The sequence below is a fragment of the Lichtheimia ornata genome (assembly GCF_029851405.1).
Source record: "Lichtheimia ornata isolate CBS 291.66 chromosome Unknown scaffold00102, whole genome shotgun sequence".
Taxonomy (NCBI): Eukaryota; Fungi; Mucoromycota; class Mucoromycetes; order Mucorales; family Lichtheimiaceae; genus Lichtheimia; species Lichtheimia ornata.
In genome coordinates, this window is record NW_026695422.1 from 68,977 (window position 1) to 85,291 (window position 16,315).

General features: G+C 43.2%; 8 protein-coding genes and 1 non-coding gene across 9 annotated transcripts; 4 read left to right on the forward strand and 5 right to left on the reverse strand.

Annotated features, from left to right (window-relative positions):
- Nucleotides 1–225: 225 nt before the first annotated feature.
- On the forward strand, nucleotides 226–1,184 carry O0I10_011852 (uncharacterized protein; the record flags this gene model as incomplete). The annotated part of the gene is made up of 5 exons (XM_058491814.1): nucleotides 226–321; nucleotides 394–442; nucleotides 514–608; nucleotides 671–928; nucleotides 981–1,184. 5 exons carry the CDS (start codon nucleotides 226–228, stop codon nucleotides 1,182–1,184), a joined length of 702 nt encoding a protein of 233 aa, XP_058337442.1.
- A 48-nt stretch (nucleotides 1,185–1,232) lies between these two features.
- O0I10_011853 (peptidyl-prolyl cis-trans isomerase-like 4) lies at nucleotides 1,233–2,664 on the reverse strand (the record flags this gene model as incomplete). The annotated part of the gene is made up of 3 exons (XM_058491815.1): nucleotides 1,233–1,646; nucleotides 1,707–2,603; nucleotides 2,662–2,664. The coding sequence occupies 3 exons, from the start codon at nucleotides 2,662–2,664 to the stop codon at nucleotides 1,233–1,235; spliced, it is 1,314 nt and encodes a 437-aa protein (XP_058337443.1).
- Nucleotides 2,665–3,723: 1,059 nt separating this feature from the next.
- O0I10_011854 (uncharacterized protein) lies at nucleotides 3,724–4,287 on the forward strand (the record flags this gene model as incomplete). The annotated part of the gene is made up of 1 exon (XM_058491816.1): nucleotides 3,724–4,287. One exon carries the CDS (start codon nucleotides 3,724–3,726, stop codon nucleotides 4,285–4,287), a length of 564 nt encoding a protein of 187 aa, XP_058337444.1.
- A 530-nt stretch (nucleotides 4,288–4,817) lies between these two features.
- On the reverse strand, nucleotides 4,818–5,479 carry O0I10_011855 (calcineurin subunit B; the record flags this gene model as incomplete). Its single annotated transcript, XM_058491817.1, has 3 exons — nucleotides 4,818–5,053; nucleotides 5,119–5,355; nucleotides 5,431–5,479. 3 exons carry the CDS (start codon nucleotides 5,477–5,479, stop codon nucleotides 4,818–4,820), a joined length of 522 nt encoding a protein of 173 aa, XP_058337445.1.
- A 1,443-nt stretch (nucleotides 5,480–6,922) lies between these two features.
- On the forward strand, nucleotides 6,923–8,360 carry O0I10_011856 (uncharacterized protein; the record flags this gene model as incomplete). The annotated part of the gene is made up of 9 exons (XM_058491818.1): nucleotides 6,923–6,944; nucleotides 7,017–7,061; nucleotides 7,142–7,174; nucleotides 7,298–7,377; nucleotides 7,445–7,468; nucleotides 7,534–7,545; nucleotides 7,599–7,720; nucleotides 7,787–8,046; nucleotides 8,110–8,360. The coding sequence occupies 9 exons, from the start codon at nucleotides 6,923–6,925 to the stop codon at nucleotides 8,358–8,360; spliced, it is 849 nt and encodes a 282-aa protein (XP_058337446.1).
- A 766-nt stretch (nucleotides 8,361–9,126) lies between these two features.
- O0I10_011857 (uncharacterized protein) lies at nucleotides 9,127–9,601 on the forward strand (the record flags this gene model as incomplete). The annotated part of the gene is made up of 2 exons (XM_058491819.1): nucleotides 9,127–9,293; nucleotides 9,385–9,601. The coding sequence occupies 2 exons, from the start codon at nucleotides 9,127–9,129 to the stop codon at nucleotides 9,599–9,601; spliced, it is 384 nt and encodes a 127-aa protein (XP_058337447.1).
- A 3,360-nt stretch (nucleotides 9,602–12,961) lies between these two features.
- Nucleotides 12,962–13,035, reverse strand: O0I10_011858. The gene has a single exon. It is a non-coding gene; the product is annotated as a tRNA-Lys (tRNA).
- Nucleotides 13,036–13,666: 631 nt separating this feature from the next.
- Nucleotides 13,667–14,446, reverse strand: O0I10_011859 (uncharacterized protein; the record flags this gene model as incomplete). The annotated part of the gene is made up of 4 exons (XM_058491820.1): nucleotides 13,667–13,837; nucleotides 13,943–14,096; nucleotides 14,148–14,244; nucleotides 14,308–14,446. The coding sequence occupies 4 exons, from the start codon at nucleotides 14,444–14,446 to the stop codon at nucleotides 13,667–13,669; spliced, it is 561 nt and encodes a 186-aa protein (XP_058337448.1).
- Nucleotides 14,447–14,506: 60 nt separating this feature from the next.
- Nucleotides 14,507–14,995, reverse strand: O0I10_011860 (uncharacterized protein; the record flags this gene model as incomplete). Its single annotated transcript, XM_058491821.1, has 3 exons — nucleotides 14,507–14,554; nucleotides 14,608–14,694; nucleotides 14,753–14,995. 3 exons carry the CDS (start codon nucleotides 14,993–14,995, stop codon nucleotides 14,507–14,509), a joined length of 378 nt encoding a protein of 125 aa, XP_058337449.1.
- Nucleotides 14,996–16,315: the final 1,320 nt, after the last annotated feature.

Here is a 16,315-nt window from a genome sequence, read left to right on the forward strand (position 1 = left end):
CTCGTTCACCATCCTGTACCAAGTACATATTTTAGATTATATAAAGATGTCTTTTATTATATCCATCATGATGTTGTTGTGATCGTTGCTATGAGGTCGTCATGCCCAGGATTCGAAAAATGGCTGAGCCCACCAAATGAGCATTCTTGATTTATTTTGAACAGCCTCACCCCCATATTGAGCTATTCTTTTTCTTCCATGTCATCACGTTTCTTAAACAGGTTCATGCGTTTCCCGGATCACGCTCATGTACGATCATCACTACGAAACCTCGACAGCTGGATGAAAGTGTGTCTTTTTGGGCAAAACATCTTTCAACAGGTACATTTGACGCACCAAAAGACCGACCATGACTCATCGTCATGCTCATTCGATGCAATATTTATTCCGCAGATCAATGCATACCACACAATCTATGCGACCTTGAAGGAATTTATATATGGTATGCGGTTGCCATGCGACAAGCAACAAGGGCATAGGTTAATAGGAGATCTGCTGCTTCGTGTTATGTAGAGAGACGGCTTGCCAATGTGAAAGAAGCGATTCTACTTTTGGCTGCTATCATGATGCTCACGGCACTTTTGATTGATCTCTTTGTTTTTACATCGGTAGAAAAAAAATAGTTCCCTATGTCATGTATAAGCGGCGACTTATCGATTTGCTCGCATAGACTAAAGCTAGCGTGATCCAATCCTCTCGATGGAACCCCGGTGTCGGATTCTTGGTTACCGCTTTCATTGTCGAGCTGATTTCCATCACTGGCTTGTTTCTTGAGAGCGACGAGTTATTGCAACAATGCCAGCACGACCTTACAAGCCAACATGGCAACATGCCTCCTGACAACTATGTTCGCACCCTTTGTGAGCTTAAACGTGAAACCACCCACATGTCGGGCACATTTAGTTTCTTTTTGCAAACGCTCTTAATCGTATGTGTGTATCTATTTCAAGCATTGTACACGCTAACTTTTTCATTTGTAGATCGCTTACGCTATCACAGCACGACTTTACATGACAAAGCGTGCAGCTCAATTTGAACAAGATACAACCACCGAGCCCGCACCACCACCACCCATATCCTTGTACACTGTCTCTGTACCTCAAACAAGTGATCATCGACGTAGTTGTGAATACCCAGCAGCACCACCTTATAGACCTGTAGATCCGCTCCATCATAATGCATGATAAAGATACCCAAATGCATGAATAGTAAACTTTTATCAAAGTAAACATTTATCGTCTTCGTGGTGGTGGGGAACGAGACCTTGATGAGGGTCGACGATGGTGGTATCTATTTCTACTGCTATCTCTTTTGTCATCCCTTCTCCTTCGGTCATCATGTGATCGATGTCGCTCATCAGATCGATGTCGGCTATCAGAACGATGTCGGTCATCACGTCGACGATGATCATCTCTTCGTTTGTTGCGATCATGTTCAAAGACCAAATCATAATCATCTCCTCTGCGTCTCGCGTCTCCTTCACGGTAGCGTGTTCTCTTTTCAAGCTTGTCGAATCCACCAATAGCCTCACCATTTCCTCGCATACGTCCTGAAATCCAATCACGATGAAGTTTGGAAACCGATTGTGAAAAATCCACGTGAATTCGACGATCATCAATGAGCACAGATTGCATCTTGAAATAAGCCTAAATGACCCACATCCATTAGCAATGGTGTCTCTTATACCCAACCAATCCCGTATTTACCTCTTCGGCATCCTCTTTGTTCTCGTATTCAATAAATGCGTATGAAAGTGAATCACCCGTTTGACGGTCTCGAATAATCTCACAGCTGCTGATACGACCAAATCGAGAAAAGATAAGTTCAAGATCCTCGTCCCGTGTTACTGGATTGAGTTTGCATACAAAGAGCACATTCTCTGGAGGTTTAACTTCCGCAAAAGGGAGATCGCCCACCATCTCAAGTGTTAATGCTTGTGCCTTGGCTTCACGCGCCTTACGTCGTTTCTCGATTTCTTCAGGGTCGCCTTGTTCCTCAATCTCTTCATCCTCAGCAATACGCATCGATTCCAATTGCTCTTTGGTGGGTAATGGCGATTCATCAGGTACTTGTAATCCATCTGGATCATCGAAAGGATCGTCAAGAATGATGGTGTGTCGTATACGAATGTCACGAAAAGGTCGTCCTTGTTCGTCGCAGTAAGCTTCGTTGATCTTGTCCAATACGTCATATCCTTCGGCTACTTCACCAAAGACCGTGTATTTGCCATCCAAATAATCCAAATCGTCTCCCAATGTGACAAAAAACTGGCTGCCACTCACACCTCCACTCTCCAATGATGCATCAGGCGCGACTGCCATGGAGACTGTACCACGACTCTTGTGCTTCAACTTTGGGTTGATCTCGGCTGGGAAATAACGTTGCGAAGGCCCATTCAAGATGCCGTAGATAGATTCACCCTGATCTCCTCGACCTGTTGGATCTCCCGTCTGTGCCATGAAATCCTTTTGTACATTGTGGAAAGGCGAAAAGTTGTAGTACTTGATCTTGCAAAGCTTCAAAAAGTTCAACGTTGTCTTGGGGCATTCCTCTGTAAACAGATCGATGACAATGTCGCCCAGCGACGTCTCCAATAGTACAGACTATAAACAACCCACCATGAGATTAATAAACGTGCTATACGAGGTAGCTTTCACTCACCATTTGGTTCAACAAGCTAAGGTGTAAGTGTGGTGGGGAGGGAAGGAGGAACGAGCCTGTTGCCGCGGGAATCCAAATTGGGATTATAGCATTTTCGATCACGTGACCATGTGCTGGCCATGACATCTTCAGCTGCTTGAAGCACCATGCAACCTATTATCCGGAATACATATGATCATGTGCTGGCAACTCGTATTGTTACTATAATTATTGACCCACTGACATTGCAATCGCTTTAGTTGGCTCATATCGACTCAAATCGAGGAGCTATTTGATATCCAACAAGTGAGATTATGCGTTTCACACATGACAATCATGTCGATCGAATCAATGATACTCACCACCACCACACTTTTTTCGATATCAAAATCGTTTGGATTACTCGAGGAGAGTAGCTTTTCTTCCTTCATACCATTAAAGTTGTTGCTAGATAGAAAAGTGACGCATATTAAAGCATCAATACTATACATTCAAGCCGAGTATCTTATACTAGATCCAATATGGTAGCAGTAATAATATGAATTTTGGGGTGGGATGTTGGCGTGAGAGAGTCGATTATGCTATCTCTAATCTCCGGCCCATCCATGTAACCTTATTGTCATATGCACGTGCAAGAGAAGATCAAGCACAGACTCTCTTTTTTTTGTATGGATTGTCATTAACTATGCATATGCATCGATTATGAATCCACTTTTTCAAGTGATATAATTTAATGGATAGATGAAAAGGAAGATAATACTAGATGCAATGATAGTGATCCAAAGATGTCAGCGACTCGGAACAAGCTACAATCGCCAATTGATTGGTGGGAGTACCCGATACCAGGCCGGGGTGATGAGTGGGTGGGGGGGAGAAGATCTGGGGCTAGCATAGAGTGGTTCCTGCCTTCTTTCTCTTTTCCCTCATTGCAACGTTCCTTGTCAACGTAGTAAGTCATAGAACCCGCTGATCTCGTATGCTCGATAACTGATGAGTGTTTGGTATGCATTGATCCACGCTTCATGAATAGAACATTACCCTCCCCTTTCTTCGCCGCTACTCGATCAGTATTGGACTCAAGCCATGACAACTCCAGCCAAGAAAAGAAGCCTTTCACCCGATCACACTACCAACAGTGAATTGTCTGCCAACAAGCGACCACGCTCGTCGTCCAACGGCGATCTCCTCGCTGAGCTTACAGATGTACTTGCAGAGATCCGGTCAACACCGTCGTCGGGTGAGATCAGTGCCGAGTTACTCGAGAATTTCAAGCTGCTCATGTTACAGATCGAACGCCTATCTGCTGACGAGTCGAATACAGAAGCGGTGCAAATGAAGCATGAGAGTGATAGGTGCTTGGAGACATGGTTTGACGACTTGCTTGCACAATGTGAGGCCGACGGCGAGTTGGATTTGAATACACTTGAAGATGAATTGGCAGCAGCAGGTGATGGCGACAGTGATGACGACGAAGATATTGAAGCTGCATTAAGTTTGGCCCTTGCACTTGAAGAAGAAGACGTACAACAAGATCACCACCACCACCACCACCACCATCATCATCATCATCATCACCAAGAACAAATTGAACAAGAACAAGTGGAAGATGACGATGCAAAAAGCCCTGCTGTCCAGTTGATGGCGTAACAAACAACAACAACACTTGCAGACAGAAGTCCATTGATATCCCTTTTCACCTTGTCTACTCTCTCGCTCTCGCTCTCGCTCTATGAACTCACTCGTGTATATATATTACGTTCTTACCCTCAAATCCCTATCACTCACTTTCTTTTTTATCCTTTCTTTCTCTCCTCTCATTTCGAATACGCCATTCATCATCAACAACGAACGCCATCCTTTATCAAACAATTGTGATATCATGTCGTATTTGTGTCAGCAGCAAGGGTGGTGTATTCTCTATCTTCCTCTCACACTCTCTCCATGAATAAGCCACGACCCAACAGGCACCTCAAACAACCAAGGGCAACCAGCCCGCTCAACGGGGTTTCAGATTGAAAAAAGTGAGACATGTTCATGCAAGCATCGCACACACACACGTTCCGATGAATAGATAGCCCAAAGTCATTACATTGCACACAAAGGAAAAAAGGTAAGATGGTAAAATGGCGAATGAAGATGTTGTAGAGGATTTAAGGGAATGATATCGTTTCTGTTGCCTAGAAACTCTCCAGCGTCATTTGCTTGGCGACATCGGTGTTCTCGACCATAATGACAAACTCGTCAAAGCTTATCTTGCCATCCATGTCCTTGTCAGCCTCCATGATGGTCTTGTCAACGATTTGCTGGAGCTGGTTATCCTTGAGATTGTTACCAACCATCATCTTGAGCACCAAAAACAACTCGCCATTGGAAATATAGCCATCACGATCCATGTCATATACCTTGAATGCAACTAGAGGCAACAGATAACATCATCAGATATACCAAATTGTAGCATAGAATAATAAACCATCCTACATTCAAGCTTCTCTCGTTTGTTTCCTCGTGCACTAAATGCGCTCAATCCCTTGATGAATTCGTGAAAATCAACGTCGCCACCACCATCCTCATCAAAGATAGCAATCATGCGTGACGCTAGTGGGTTGTTGGCAATCTGAGGAATAGATAAAAACTCTTCCTTGTCGATCGATCCAGAGTTATCCTTGTCAAGCTTCATGAACCGTTTATAAAGTCGTTGGATTTCCTCTGCGGAAACTGGTCGTTACCGTAAAAGTGGATATGTTAAAACAACGTCAAAATGCTCGTAATGCGTTGGGGTGGTTTACATACAATTGGACGTGTTGACCATGTCTTCGAGATGCGATCCTGCTTGACCCATGATTGCTTTTTCTTTTGCGGTGATGTGAAAGGGAGAAGAAGCTGCAAAAGTCCGAGCAACCAACTTGCTCAAAACGTCGGAGAAGGCCATGACGACCGTGTCACTCCCCACCAGAGGCTGAGCCTTGCATATCGTTTCCATGGCATCTATAGTTCAATCATCATCCATTTTCGTAGCTTGATATACTTGTCATCAGCGTATTTATAGGAAGAGGAGGAGAATAAATGTTGGTTACTATTACTGCTACGGCTCTTTTTGTGAGTGTGCGTGTCGCTGTGAACCTTACCATTCAGCTTTCTTTGTGATACAACATGGGACAGTTTCCTTTTTGAAATCATCAAGTTGCCATACCGCTACAACAACATAGTAATCGTGAAGAAAAAAGAGTAGCAGCGTAAAAGACTTGCCATGCTCTTTTGATGGACCGTTATACAACCCAATCATTGAATGTGATGATCGTCCGCTTGTTGCTATGCATGTCATTGTATTGTTGGGGTCATTGTTGATGACTTTTTTACAATGACCACGGTGTCGTTTTTTGTATCTACCATAAAAGCATTGTCTTCTCACAAAGATCGCCACACAGCATGATAGCTTTTATGCAGGCAAGCAACACCGCATACATAAAAGGATAAGCTCGACAATGACGCGCTGAGGATGTGTGCAACATACCCCAAGTCTTTGCAACCAAAAGTATGTTGGAGACTCTATCCTCTATACCTGCTCTTACCTTTGTCCGCGGACTCGCACTATGTATGGTAAAATAGTAGATCACACGACAACCACCAGGAAATCTGTCATTGGTCTTCTATGCCACGCGCCTCGGTACCCCAGATGTGACAAGTATCGTACAAGAGTACAACCACCACCACACCACCACCCTCTCTACCCATCACACGTCAACTGATTACCCGATCAAGTTGTTATCATTTTAGTGATTAAGATAGTACAATACACAAAGCCATTGTTTGTATTCTACAAATATCATGACAAGACAAACATCTGCTGTGGCGAATAACAACCATAGAATAATCCCTTTCTTCAGATGATTCACCTGCACCACGCGGATTCCATCATGATGTCATTGCTCAAAAAACACCTTTGTGCTATCAACATCAATCATACGAATATCCCTGTGTTCGTCCTCCACAATATAGATCACCGCACAATATACCTTTGTGTATCCCACTATCGAATCGGCCGCTGATCCGCCATTGGTTGCTCAAAAGGTCCCCGTTCCTTTCTTCATTTCTCTTTGGCAAGGCAAGGTAGGACATGCTTTTGCGTGAGAAGTTGATATACTCTTTATTCTTCAGTAGTAGGTTTCATCCAGAAAGGGGGCGGGTGCATGGCTAGCGTGAGAAAAAAGGAACCGAAAATGCGGGATTATCGGTTTGCAACATCCATTTCTTTTCTCTTCTTTATCCCATCATTACAACAACCATGGCTGATGATAACGAGATTCGTAAGAAAAAAAATGCCATTGACCGGTCTTCCAGCCAACTGATTTACAATAAAACATCCCATCTCATTACAGCTCACCCACCCACCACTGCTTGCTTTGTCGCTGGCCTTGCCGGTGGTAAGATTATAGTAGGCCTTTATTTATCACCTTTATCGGCTCACTGTTTTTTTCTTCTCTTGATTGATATACATCAACAGGATTGGCCGGTCTTGCAGTTGGACATCCATTTGGTATGTTTATAGAATCATAGTGTGGGTGGATGACCATTTAGTATGCTTACAATCTATAGACACTGGTAATGTTACAGGCACCTTGTACGCATGGATCTATGTACCTTACCAATTTAAATGTAGTAAAGGTGCGATTACAGACACCTGCTGCACGCTATAAAGGCACATTGGATTGTGTCATTTCCACAGTGCGTCAAGAAAAGGTAAGTAACACTGCATCAAAGTATACAAATCACTTTGCTCAAACATGCTGTTTATATAATGACATAGATATACGGCCTATATAGAGGCATGGTAAGCGATAAAAACATTGACCTTGAAACTGGTAATCCTAACACAATTTCTTGTTGGGTGCATAGGCGTCACCTGCGGTATGCAAATGACTTTAAAAAGTACTCGCCAATACTTATATGATCCATGATAGGCGGGTGTAGCATTTATCAACGCACTTGTATTTGGAGCTTTCAATCGTATCATGAAGCTGCAAGAGGGGAATGGCTATGCCAACATTATGGTTGCAGGGATGGGTGCTGGTGTTATCACAAGGCAAGTTGATAACGAAAGAAATTTATTCTTTGCATTGAGCTGATCCGCTTGCACAAAAATGGATAGTTTTATCACATGTCCTATGGAGCTTGTCAAGGTGCAATTGCAAAACCAAACGGTTGGACATACAGGCCCTATTGATTGCTTAAAGCGTATCTATACCACTGGTGGTGTCCGAGCTTGTTTTACCGGCATCTTACCAACCGCTATGCGCGAGCTCAGTTTTGGCCCCTATTTTGTCACCTATGAGCTCACTGCTGGTCTGGGACCTATTCTTGGAGGAGGTCTTGCTGGCATAATGGCTTGGATTTCTACTTACCCTGCTGGTATGAGGAAGCTGAAGAAGCTATTTTAGAAAATCCATGGTACTCATCATGTGTCTTTTTTAGACGTAATCAAGACGAGAATTCAAGCAGAGCCTGGGAAATACAAAGGCATGATCGATTGTTTACGGACATGTTACCAAAAAGAAGGGCTCAGTGTGCTCTTTCGTGGTATGGCACCAACCTTGCTTCGGGCATTCCCATGCAATGCCGCAACATTCTTTGCGTATACATGGACCATGCGTCTATTGGTAAACGAGAAAAATGAATACCACGTTGCTGCAACTTATGATGACAAAAACACGGCGGCTCTCTGAGACTAATCTTCTTGCGCATGTTGACTCTTTGCTTTTTCTTCCATCCTCCTTGTACATGTTCAATCTTTCTTTATTTCCTTTGTGCAACCATTATGCACAAGATTGTCCCAATAAATACACTCCATTCTACCGAGACAATGAAATGTAATTAACGATACCGGCATCTTGCTCCTTGTTTTCTTGCTCAGCTTTTCCTTTGATATAATGTATGTTGATTAACGATTCCATGCATTGCCCCTGGATTCCAAATTGCATAAATATGAGATGCTGCATCATCATTCATTGATCCAACAACTTGACCATGCCTTGCTCTCGTCTATCACCCAGCATCCTTTTCATTTTACTTTATCTTTGCGCTTTGACGCTCCACATCCAAGCAGCTGAAGATCTGGCTTGCCCAATTCCTGGAGGAAGAACCAAGTACGTCGCTCCCGACTCCCTTTGTACCAGCTACTACATATGCAACGGAGAAATTGCCTCCAAGATCCCATGCCCAGCTGGTTCCTTGTTTGATAACGACAAAGAAGAATGCATTTTGGCTAGTGATGTAAAGTGCGACGATGTATGATTTATGTATTCAATAAAGAGAGTGTGTGTGTGTGCGTGTGATACTACTGCTACTACTACTACTACTAGAGATGCAAGAGGCTTTTTGATACGTCACAACTGAAAAATTGAGAGTCAGACTCATAAACAATCTTGCGGATATATCCAAGAAGCGTGTTGGCTTTCTACAAGGACACTCCCCACTCTTTTTACACACATCATGTCGGCCCCTACCCAAGACATGCCTCCCTCGGGAGGTTACAGCCAAGTCAGATACCGTCGTTACTTGCCAAAGCGTGGTCCTTCTGGTGCTGTCATCATTGCTGGTGTCGCTGCATTCTGTACATTTGGTTTCTATCGCGTTGCTCAAGGCAATTTGGAAAGAAGGTGCGTCTTTTTACAACCCATCGTCGTCTTTTTGAGCCAATCGACAATAAGCATTCACAATGGCTGACATGTCCTTTATATGAAACAATAGAGAATTGAAGCGTGAAAACTTGTGGTCTCGTATCCACCTTATTCCCTTGTTGACCGCTGAATCCGATCGTGACATGTTTCGTCGTACCGTGGCAGCCAAGGATCGTGAGGCAGAGATCATGAAGGATGTCAAGGACTGGAAGGCTGGTGAATCAGTTTACAACAATACGAAATACTTCACCCCACCTTCGTACGTGATTGTTCCCGAAGACAACTAGATTATCATTCATATTACGAGAAAAAAAAAGTTCAATTACGATCCGACTTTGTCGACTTGAGTACCAGCAATTACAATATGCCTATCTTTTACCAGAATGTGAACATTGCTGTCATTTTCATGTGAATGAGGACGAGGACAATTGGGGTGTTTTTCTTGTGGATACGACCAACAACAGGACGATGCCATTTCTTCATATGCTTTATTCGTGTACGACATGCGTATGTGGAGGTTTTGACTAGTGCTCTGTTTTACGATACGATGCACATGATGTTGTTGGTCTACCGGGAAATTCGAGTGGATGTGATGGAAGTGAGCGTAATGAGTCGTTGCCTAGCAGTGTTAGCTCGCGTCTCCATGGCAATAAACTATTAGCGATCTTTGGCATGTACGGGCTATAGCTATGTCAGCTACAAAGGAGGCCCAAATTTCCCATCAGGCTGAGGTTGCCTCTTGCCTATAAATGATAGGTATACCTACCACAAAGGGTCCATCGATGAACACAACATCCGAAAGTCATTAGGCACCAATAATCAATGAAGTGAGCTACATAAAGGAATGCATGAGTACCCTCGTTTTGGGAATCACATAAAGACTATCCTTGAGACTTACCAAAGGTCATTGGTGATGGTATGCGTACAAGTAGAAAGAAAGGACGTATGATAGGTTTGGTAACAACAGCCTTGTTTGTATATGAGCGGGCGTGAGAATTGTTGTCATGATGGATCGAACTGATAATGTGGTCAAGCATCTTGAGTAACCAGTCGTAGTGATGGAAAATCAACAGCTGATACACAAATCTACCTACGTCTTTAAAGATGATTTTTTGTAGGTGGCATAAGTATGTCCTATCCAAGATTGTTTGACATAGACATGCTATAACACTCATCACCATGTCGTTGAGCAACTCTGTGGTTGATGCAGTTTTACAATGTACCTGGTTACTCTTCATCCAACAAGCACTATATTATCTGCTGAACTTGGATGACGATGAGAGCGAGAAGCTGAACAGCTCCGTGAAACGTGCAAGGTGCAGAGGAGACCGATAAAAGTAGACATAGCTCATGTTGAAGAATCATGGGTTTTTATGCATACACGCGTTTATACATAGGTGGCACTTTAAAGCCTGTAGCTTTCGAAGATATCAATGTCATCGACGCAATCTTACAAAGACTCGCCAAATGAATGGTGCATCTACGCAAAGGATTGGAAACTACAGCAGCTTAGAAATGCAAGCTGAGTCAAAAGTGCATGTATAAGGTACCAAAAGTGCCAGTGATAAAATTGCTATGAGTCTATTGTCAGCGCGCGAGTCAATATGATTCTGAAATAATCTTGCATACTTTGATCCATCAATCAATGCTACTTTTGCATACAATCTTACCGCAGCAACCATGTTGCCATAGCAACCATCATCATCCTGTGCAACCTATCAACATGTGTTACTACAGATCCTAACACATTCATGCACGAACACGCCATCCAACATCAAGAACCACCACCATCTATTTTCGGAACAATGGAAATCTCGGGGTCCTTTCCACACTTTATCCATCCTCAAGCGATCATTCATGCACTTGACGCCTTCCCCAATTCACCCTTAGACATCCTTGAACCAATTGTATCTCTCCACTTTGTACCATTGTTAGATTAGAAACTTCCCCACATTGTTGTATCCCGCACATGATGTGCATCATTTCATCTTTATTTCCTTTTTACTTTTTCATGCAACAGCTACGCCATCATCCTTTGTGCATTACTACGAAAATCACCTGAATGATCAGGCACACGTTGTTTTTATGCGAACGTTCAAAGTATTAGACGTCAAAAGATATATAAACTCTCAAGATGAAATGAATGAATCTTTAGCGAATCGCTCACCTTTTATCTTAACTGAACCCCCGTCTAAAGTCCTCGCAAGCCAAAAGCGCTGCCTAAGGCCCATTTATCATTGAATCTTCATTAACCTCATCAATTTAAACTCTACTTTTGCCTGTCTCGGCCTTATCACCCATTAACTTTGGTGATCCAATCTTCTCAAATCTTAGCCTGTTTCGGCACCCTTTTCAATTACACACTTTTTCAATTACTCCCATCTCTTTGATACTTTTATATAAAGTATCTGGTGCTCACTATTCAATCTCCTTATAACCACGTTGTTCACGTATTGAGATTACCCAATAAACCATGTTCTTATACGTGGTGCTCATTTCAACGGCCACTCACAAAACCCAACTTTCAAATCCCTATACAAAACCTTGCCCTTACACATGCATGAATCTCACAAACCAAGATCAATCAATCTCTATCCCATTCCCATTACCAAAGTAGACCATGTCACCTCCAAAAAACGATAGCTTCGTCATCGTCGTCTTGAACAATAAGAAAAAAACCTCAAAATCGGTCATGTCGGGGTATTATGCGCTGGCGCAGCAATATTCCTTTTGACAACATCAACTTCTTGTACTCAGCATCCGCAGCTCATGCGCAGCAGGCGCAGCAGTACTTCGCCACACCATCATAGATAGCCATCTTATATAAGTATCCCCATTCCACCATATGAATAAACATCATCTCTTTACGTTACAAATACTTCTTTATTATCATACGTCGTTGCTATTGGCTACGGTCACATCCGCCAAAAAGAAAGCTCGACAATTGGTAGCTGATGAAGTTCTTTCCCCTTGCCTGCTGCTTCCTCTTCACCCTCCGTATCAAGTTCTCTCAAGGTCGTTTCTCCAACGCAAGCTGGTTTTTGTGCTCGTTGTGCGGTGTGTTCTTTTGGATCTCTGTTGCTTGTCCTTCCTCTCCTCTTTGTGCAAAATCTACTATCCTTTGGTCTCGTTGCTTGGTCCTCTTTGTTTTCTCGTTTTTGCTTTTGTGCCGTCGTGAGCCCTGGCCGAGTAGCCAATAAGTGCTCTACTTTCGTTCTTGCCCGTGTGCCGTCTTGCTTCGTGATCTGGACGTTAAACCTTCTTCGTGGTCTTGTCTTTTCGTTTTCGTTTTCTTTTGGTGCCCTGCTATCGTTTCTATGGTGATTGTGTACGAGGACGTACAACAGTTTGGAGGGAGGATAATGTCGGATGATATTTTAGATTTGTAATGTTGCACATGCTGCGGTGCTGAGCAGCCTTTATAAAAGGCTGCTGCAACGCCGAGAATAAATCTTTAGCTTTTGATCCGGTGAATCATAGTTCTTGTCTATATTGAGCGGGTAGTTGTAAAGAGGTGTTTACATCCCTGGCTACGGTGCCATACCGCCAGACGACGCAAAAGGTTATACGACAGTCAAAAAAATCGAATCAAGGTCAAAAAACATAAAAAGTTTGAACCCTTTTTCAAAGGAACCTTCAAACATCTTCGCCCAATAGGGGGCTCGAACCCCTGACATTTCGGTTAAAAGCCGAACGCTCTACCGAACTGAGCTAATCGGGCATACACTTCTTTTTACACAATAAACATCATCAACCTGCCAATTTCCTAATAGGGAAGGTAATTGTTTGAAGAAGAAAAAAGTAAGAGGATGTAGCGGAGCCGATGGGGATTGCGATATTGAAAACTGCATCGTGTTTGGGAGGATCATTCTGGAGCAATTTAGAGTAAAAGTATTTTGGAGGAATCATTGAGTCGGAGTAAGTGGCAGATTGCAGGCCACCAGCGGCCTTGTTGTGATTGATTGCTCATATATAGAAAGCCTTGGCGTATTATATGTATATGTGACAAAGGTGTCTCTCCTTTGGAAAGGTTTACTAACAGACAGTAAAGCTTATCAAAGTATCCGATTTATTTGAACAGCGTTCCTAGTTGTAGGCATTCTTTCATTTAAGTATACCCTCTAAACCTTGCTTGTGTATGGTAATAGTGTTTGATGCCAATAGGATGTCGACTTCACAAAACCCACTACGTTTACGCTATTCTATCCATTCCAGGGGAAAAACCATATTCACAGATTTTTATCACATGTACGACCATATCCAACTTGTTCTTCCATCAGAACCCATTCATCCAAGACACTCGGCATGACCAGCTCCTCACGATAATCAAGTTTTATTATCCCTGATATTGTCTACTTGCTGCTTGATCCTTGTTGCGCTCTAGGGCCACCAGTACCATGACTTGCCTCGCCATCAAGATACCACTGGGGAGGGAACGCATTGACATGTCCAGCACATGATACTCGAATCTCGCTCCATTGGGGCATTCCACACGATCGAATATGTAACTCTGGGATCATTTTCTGTCACAACCTTTTCGAGCCAATCCAGAAATTCATTTGCACGCTGAGGTATTCTAAAATGGTTCTTAGCTCATGTACTTGCAATCCCTTATATAAAATCCTTACCCATACCCCTGCACCGTGTCTCATTTTGCGTTGGATTTCCAATGTTTTGAAAGCCTCCAAATGGCTAAATACACCATCGTTGTCTCGAAACCCACAAATCACCTTGGGAACACCAATCAAAAAGGACTGCGCCCAAAACTTGAGAAGCTTAAGACTGAACAAGGATTAAGATGATAGCTTGATGACAGCTGCTCTTTTGCCCTACCGTTCAAAGTTTTCCTTTTGTCGCTGGGTATCCATCCTCCTCGACGTCTTGAGCTCGACGTATTGCCGTAAAAGATTGCCATCCTTTGGTTTCTCGCCTATTAGACATATACCTCAAGTAAGTAACATTGTTATCCACCCATTTAAAATACACGTCTTGCCTTCAATGCAATCCACTTCAGCTCCCATTGCAATTGTGTTTCTGCCAAGCCTCGTTTTCACCGCCACACAGTATTGGACATTGGTATTAGGCACATCATCTGGATCCGGTGTTCCCTTTGGTTCGGTTGCCGTGCACATGGATTCAAAGCTGTATTCCCAATAGGACATCAACCTTTGACGTTCTGACATGGTCTGTTCTTATCGTAGCTTTTGGTCGGTTGCTTGCTCTTCCATAAAGAGGGTATTCTATACATGATGTTAAGTGGTTATGCATATACAATAACGGATAATGGGTGTACCTTGCATCGCGTTGCACGCAGCTTCCAGGGTTCATTGCGAGTGAAAGGAGTACAAAAGATCTTGGTCATGATCCCACGCCATGTGACCTACAAACGAGTATTCGTCAATTGTAGATCTCCTCAAAAAACGATGATCCATACATACACTATCGACATGATCCACATCAGGTGCTCCATTCAAGCGTGCGGTCATCAGTGTATCCAGCAAAGTATCCAAATGCATGCATTGACTTGAGTATTCCAATATCATCCATGGCTGTACAATACCTTTCGTCAAAGGTGCAAACCCTTTACTCAATCCCATCCAATCCATCATCATCCTCAGTCGTATCCAAGTGATATGAATCATTGATCCTGCTGACGACGCGCCAAGTAACCTAAGCAACATTCCTAGACTCCTAATCACTGCACTTGATTGCAACCATCCATCATAGCCCTTGCAAGCCCAATATTGCCAATGGTATGCTTCCATTCCATCCGGCTGTTGGTCAACCCCTTTCTTGGTCATTTCCTATGGTAGCTCAACGAGGTGAAGATTGCTTGTATTGCGGCGTACTTGATACTTGTATCGCATCATCCCCTGGTATTCGTAGTGTCAGAGTAATTTGCTGCACGTAAATGAAGCTGTTGGTGTACCTTGGCTATCTGCTGTTCATGTAAAATAGGCTGCAAGGGATGTTGCTGCAAGCAGCTAAGACAATAGAGCAGCACCTACTGTTACGTTTGGATGTGGCAGAGGAGTATGCAAGAGCGTGTTGTAGTAGTAGAGTGACAAGGTTGCGAACGCTGTTTGAGACGATGGAGTAAAGGTCTTGCTAATAGCGATTGCTGGAAAGAATGCTGTTACGATTGGTCGTGGTAGAGGAGTGTTCAAGAGAAAGTGCAGTGACATGAAACGCGGGTGGTGTTGTAGTGGGGGTACACACGCCATGGACTTGCCATTCAGTCAAAGACAATCGGATCAAGAGAGTTGTAGGATCGGCATCGTGGGTTGAAGTAGAACAATCGTTCGCATGGTGATAGTTGTACTTGAATGGAGCAACAGTTGGGAATGGGAGGAAGAGACGATAAGCTAGGGGTGGAAGACCTGGAAATTAAATGAGTTGAACTGGTGTCGCATGGTATTTATTTGTTTGAGCGGATCTCAGTTAAAACCTTTCCGATCAAGAAAGTTGAATGATGGGCATGCTGGGCTGAAGCAGGACAATCGTTCACATGCATTGGATTGGGCAACAAAGGTGAATGGGAGGGATGGGCTATTAGCCGGCTGTTTACAAATAACTTACCAATTTGATACTTCTGATATTGGATGATGTTTCTGTGTTTGAGCGTTTTTCAGTCAAATCTCATCGGATCAAGAAAGTTGAATGATGGGCATGCTAGGCTGGAGCAGGACAATCGTTCGTATGCATTGGATAGGGCAACAATGGAGAATGGGAGGACTAGGTTATTAGCTGGCATTTTGAACTATTCCTAAATAGTGTACAAGAATCATGCATCGACTGTGCTGAATGACTCAAGTTACACAAACACGCCCTCTGCATCTTTTGCTCTATTATAGTCACACTACTTTACATTAAACAAAGACCACTTCTCATATAGCATCACGCTTACAAACATAAAGGTACCTGTATCTCCGAACTTTACAATGAAACGTGGGGTTTTTATTAGAGCAATGTGCTCGGCTTGGCCAACTGCACCTTGGGTG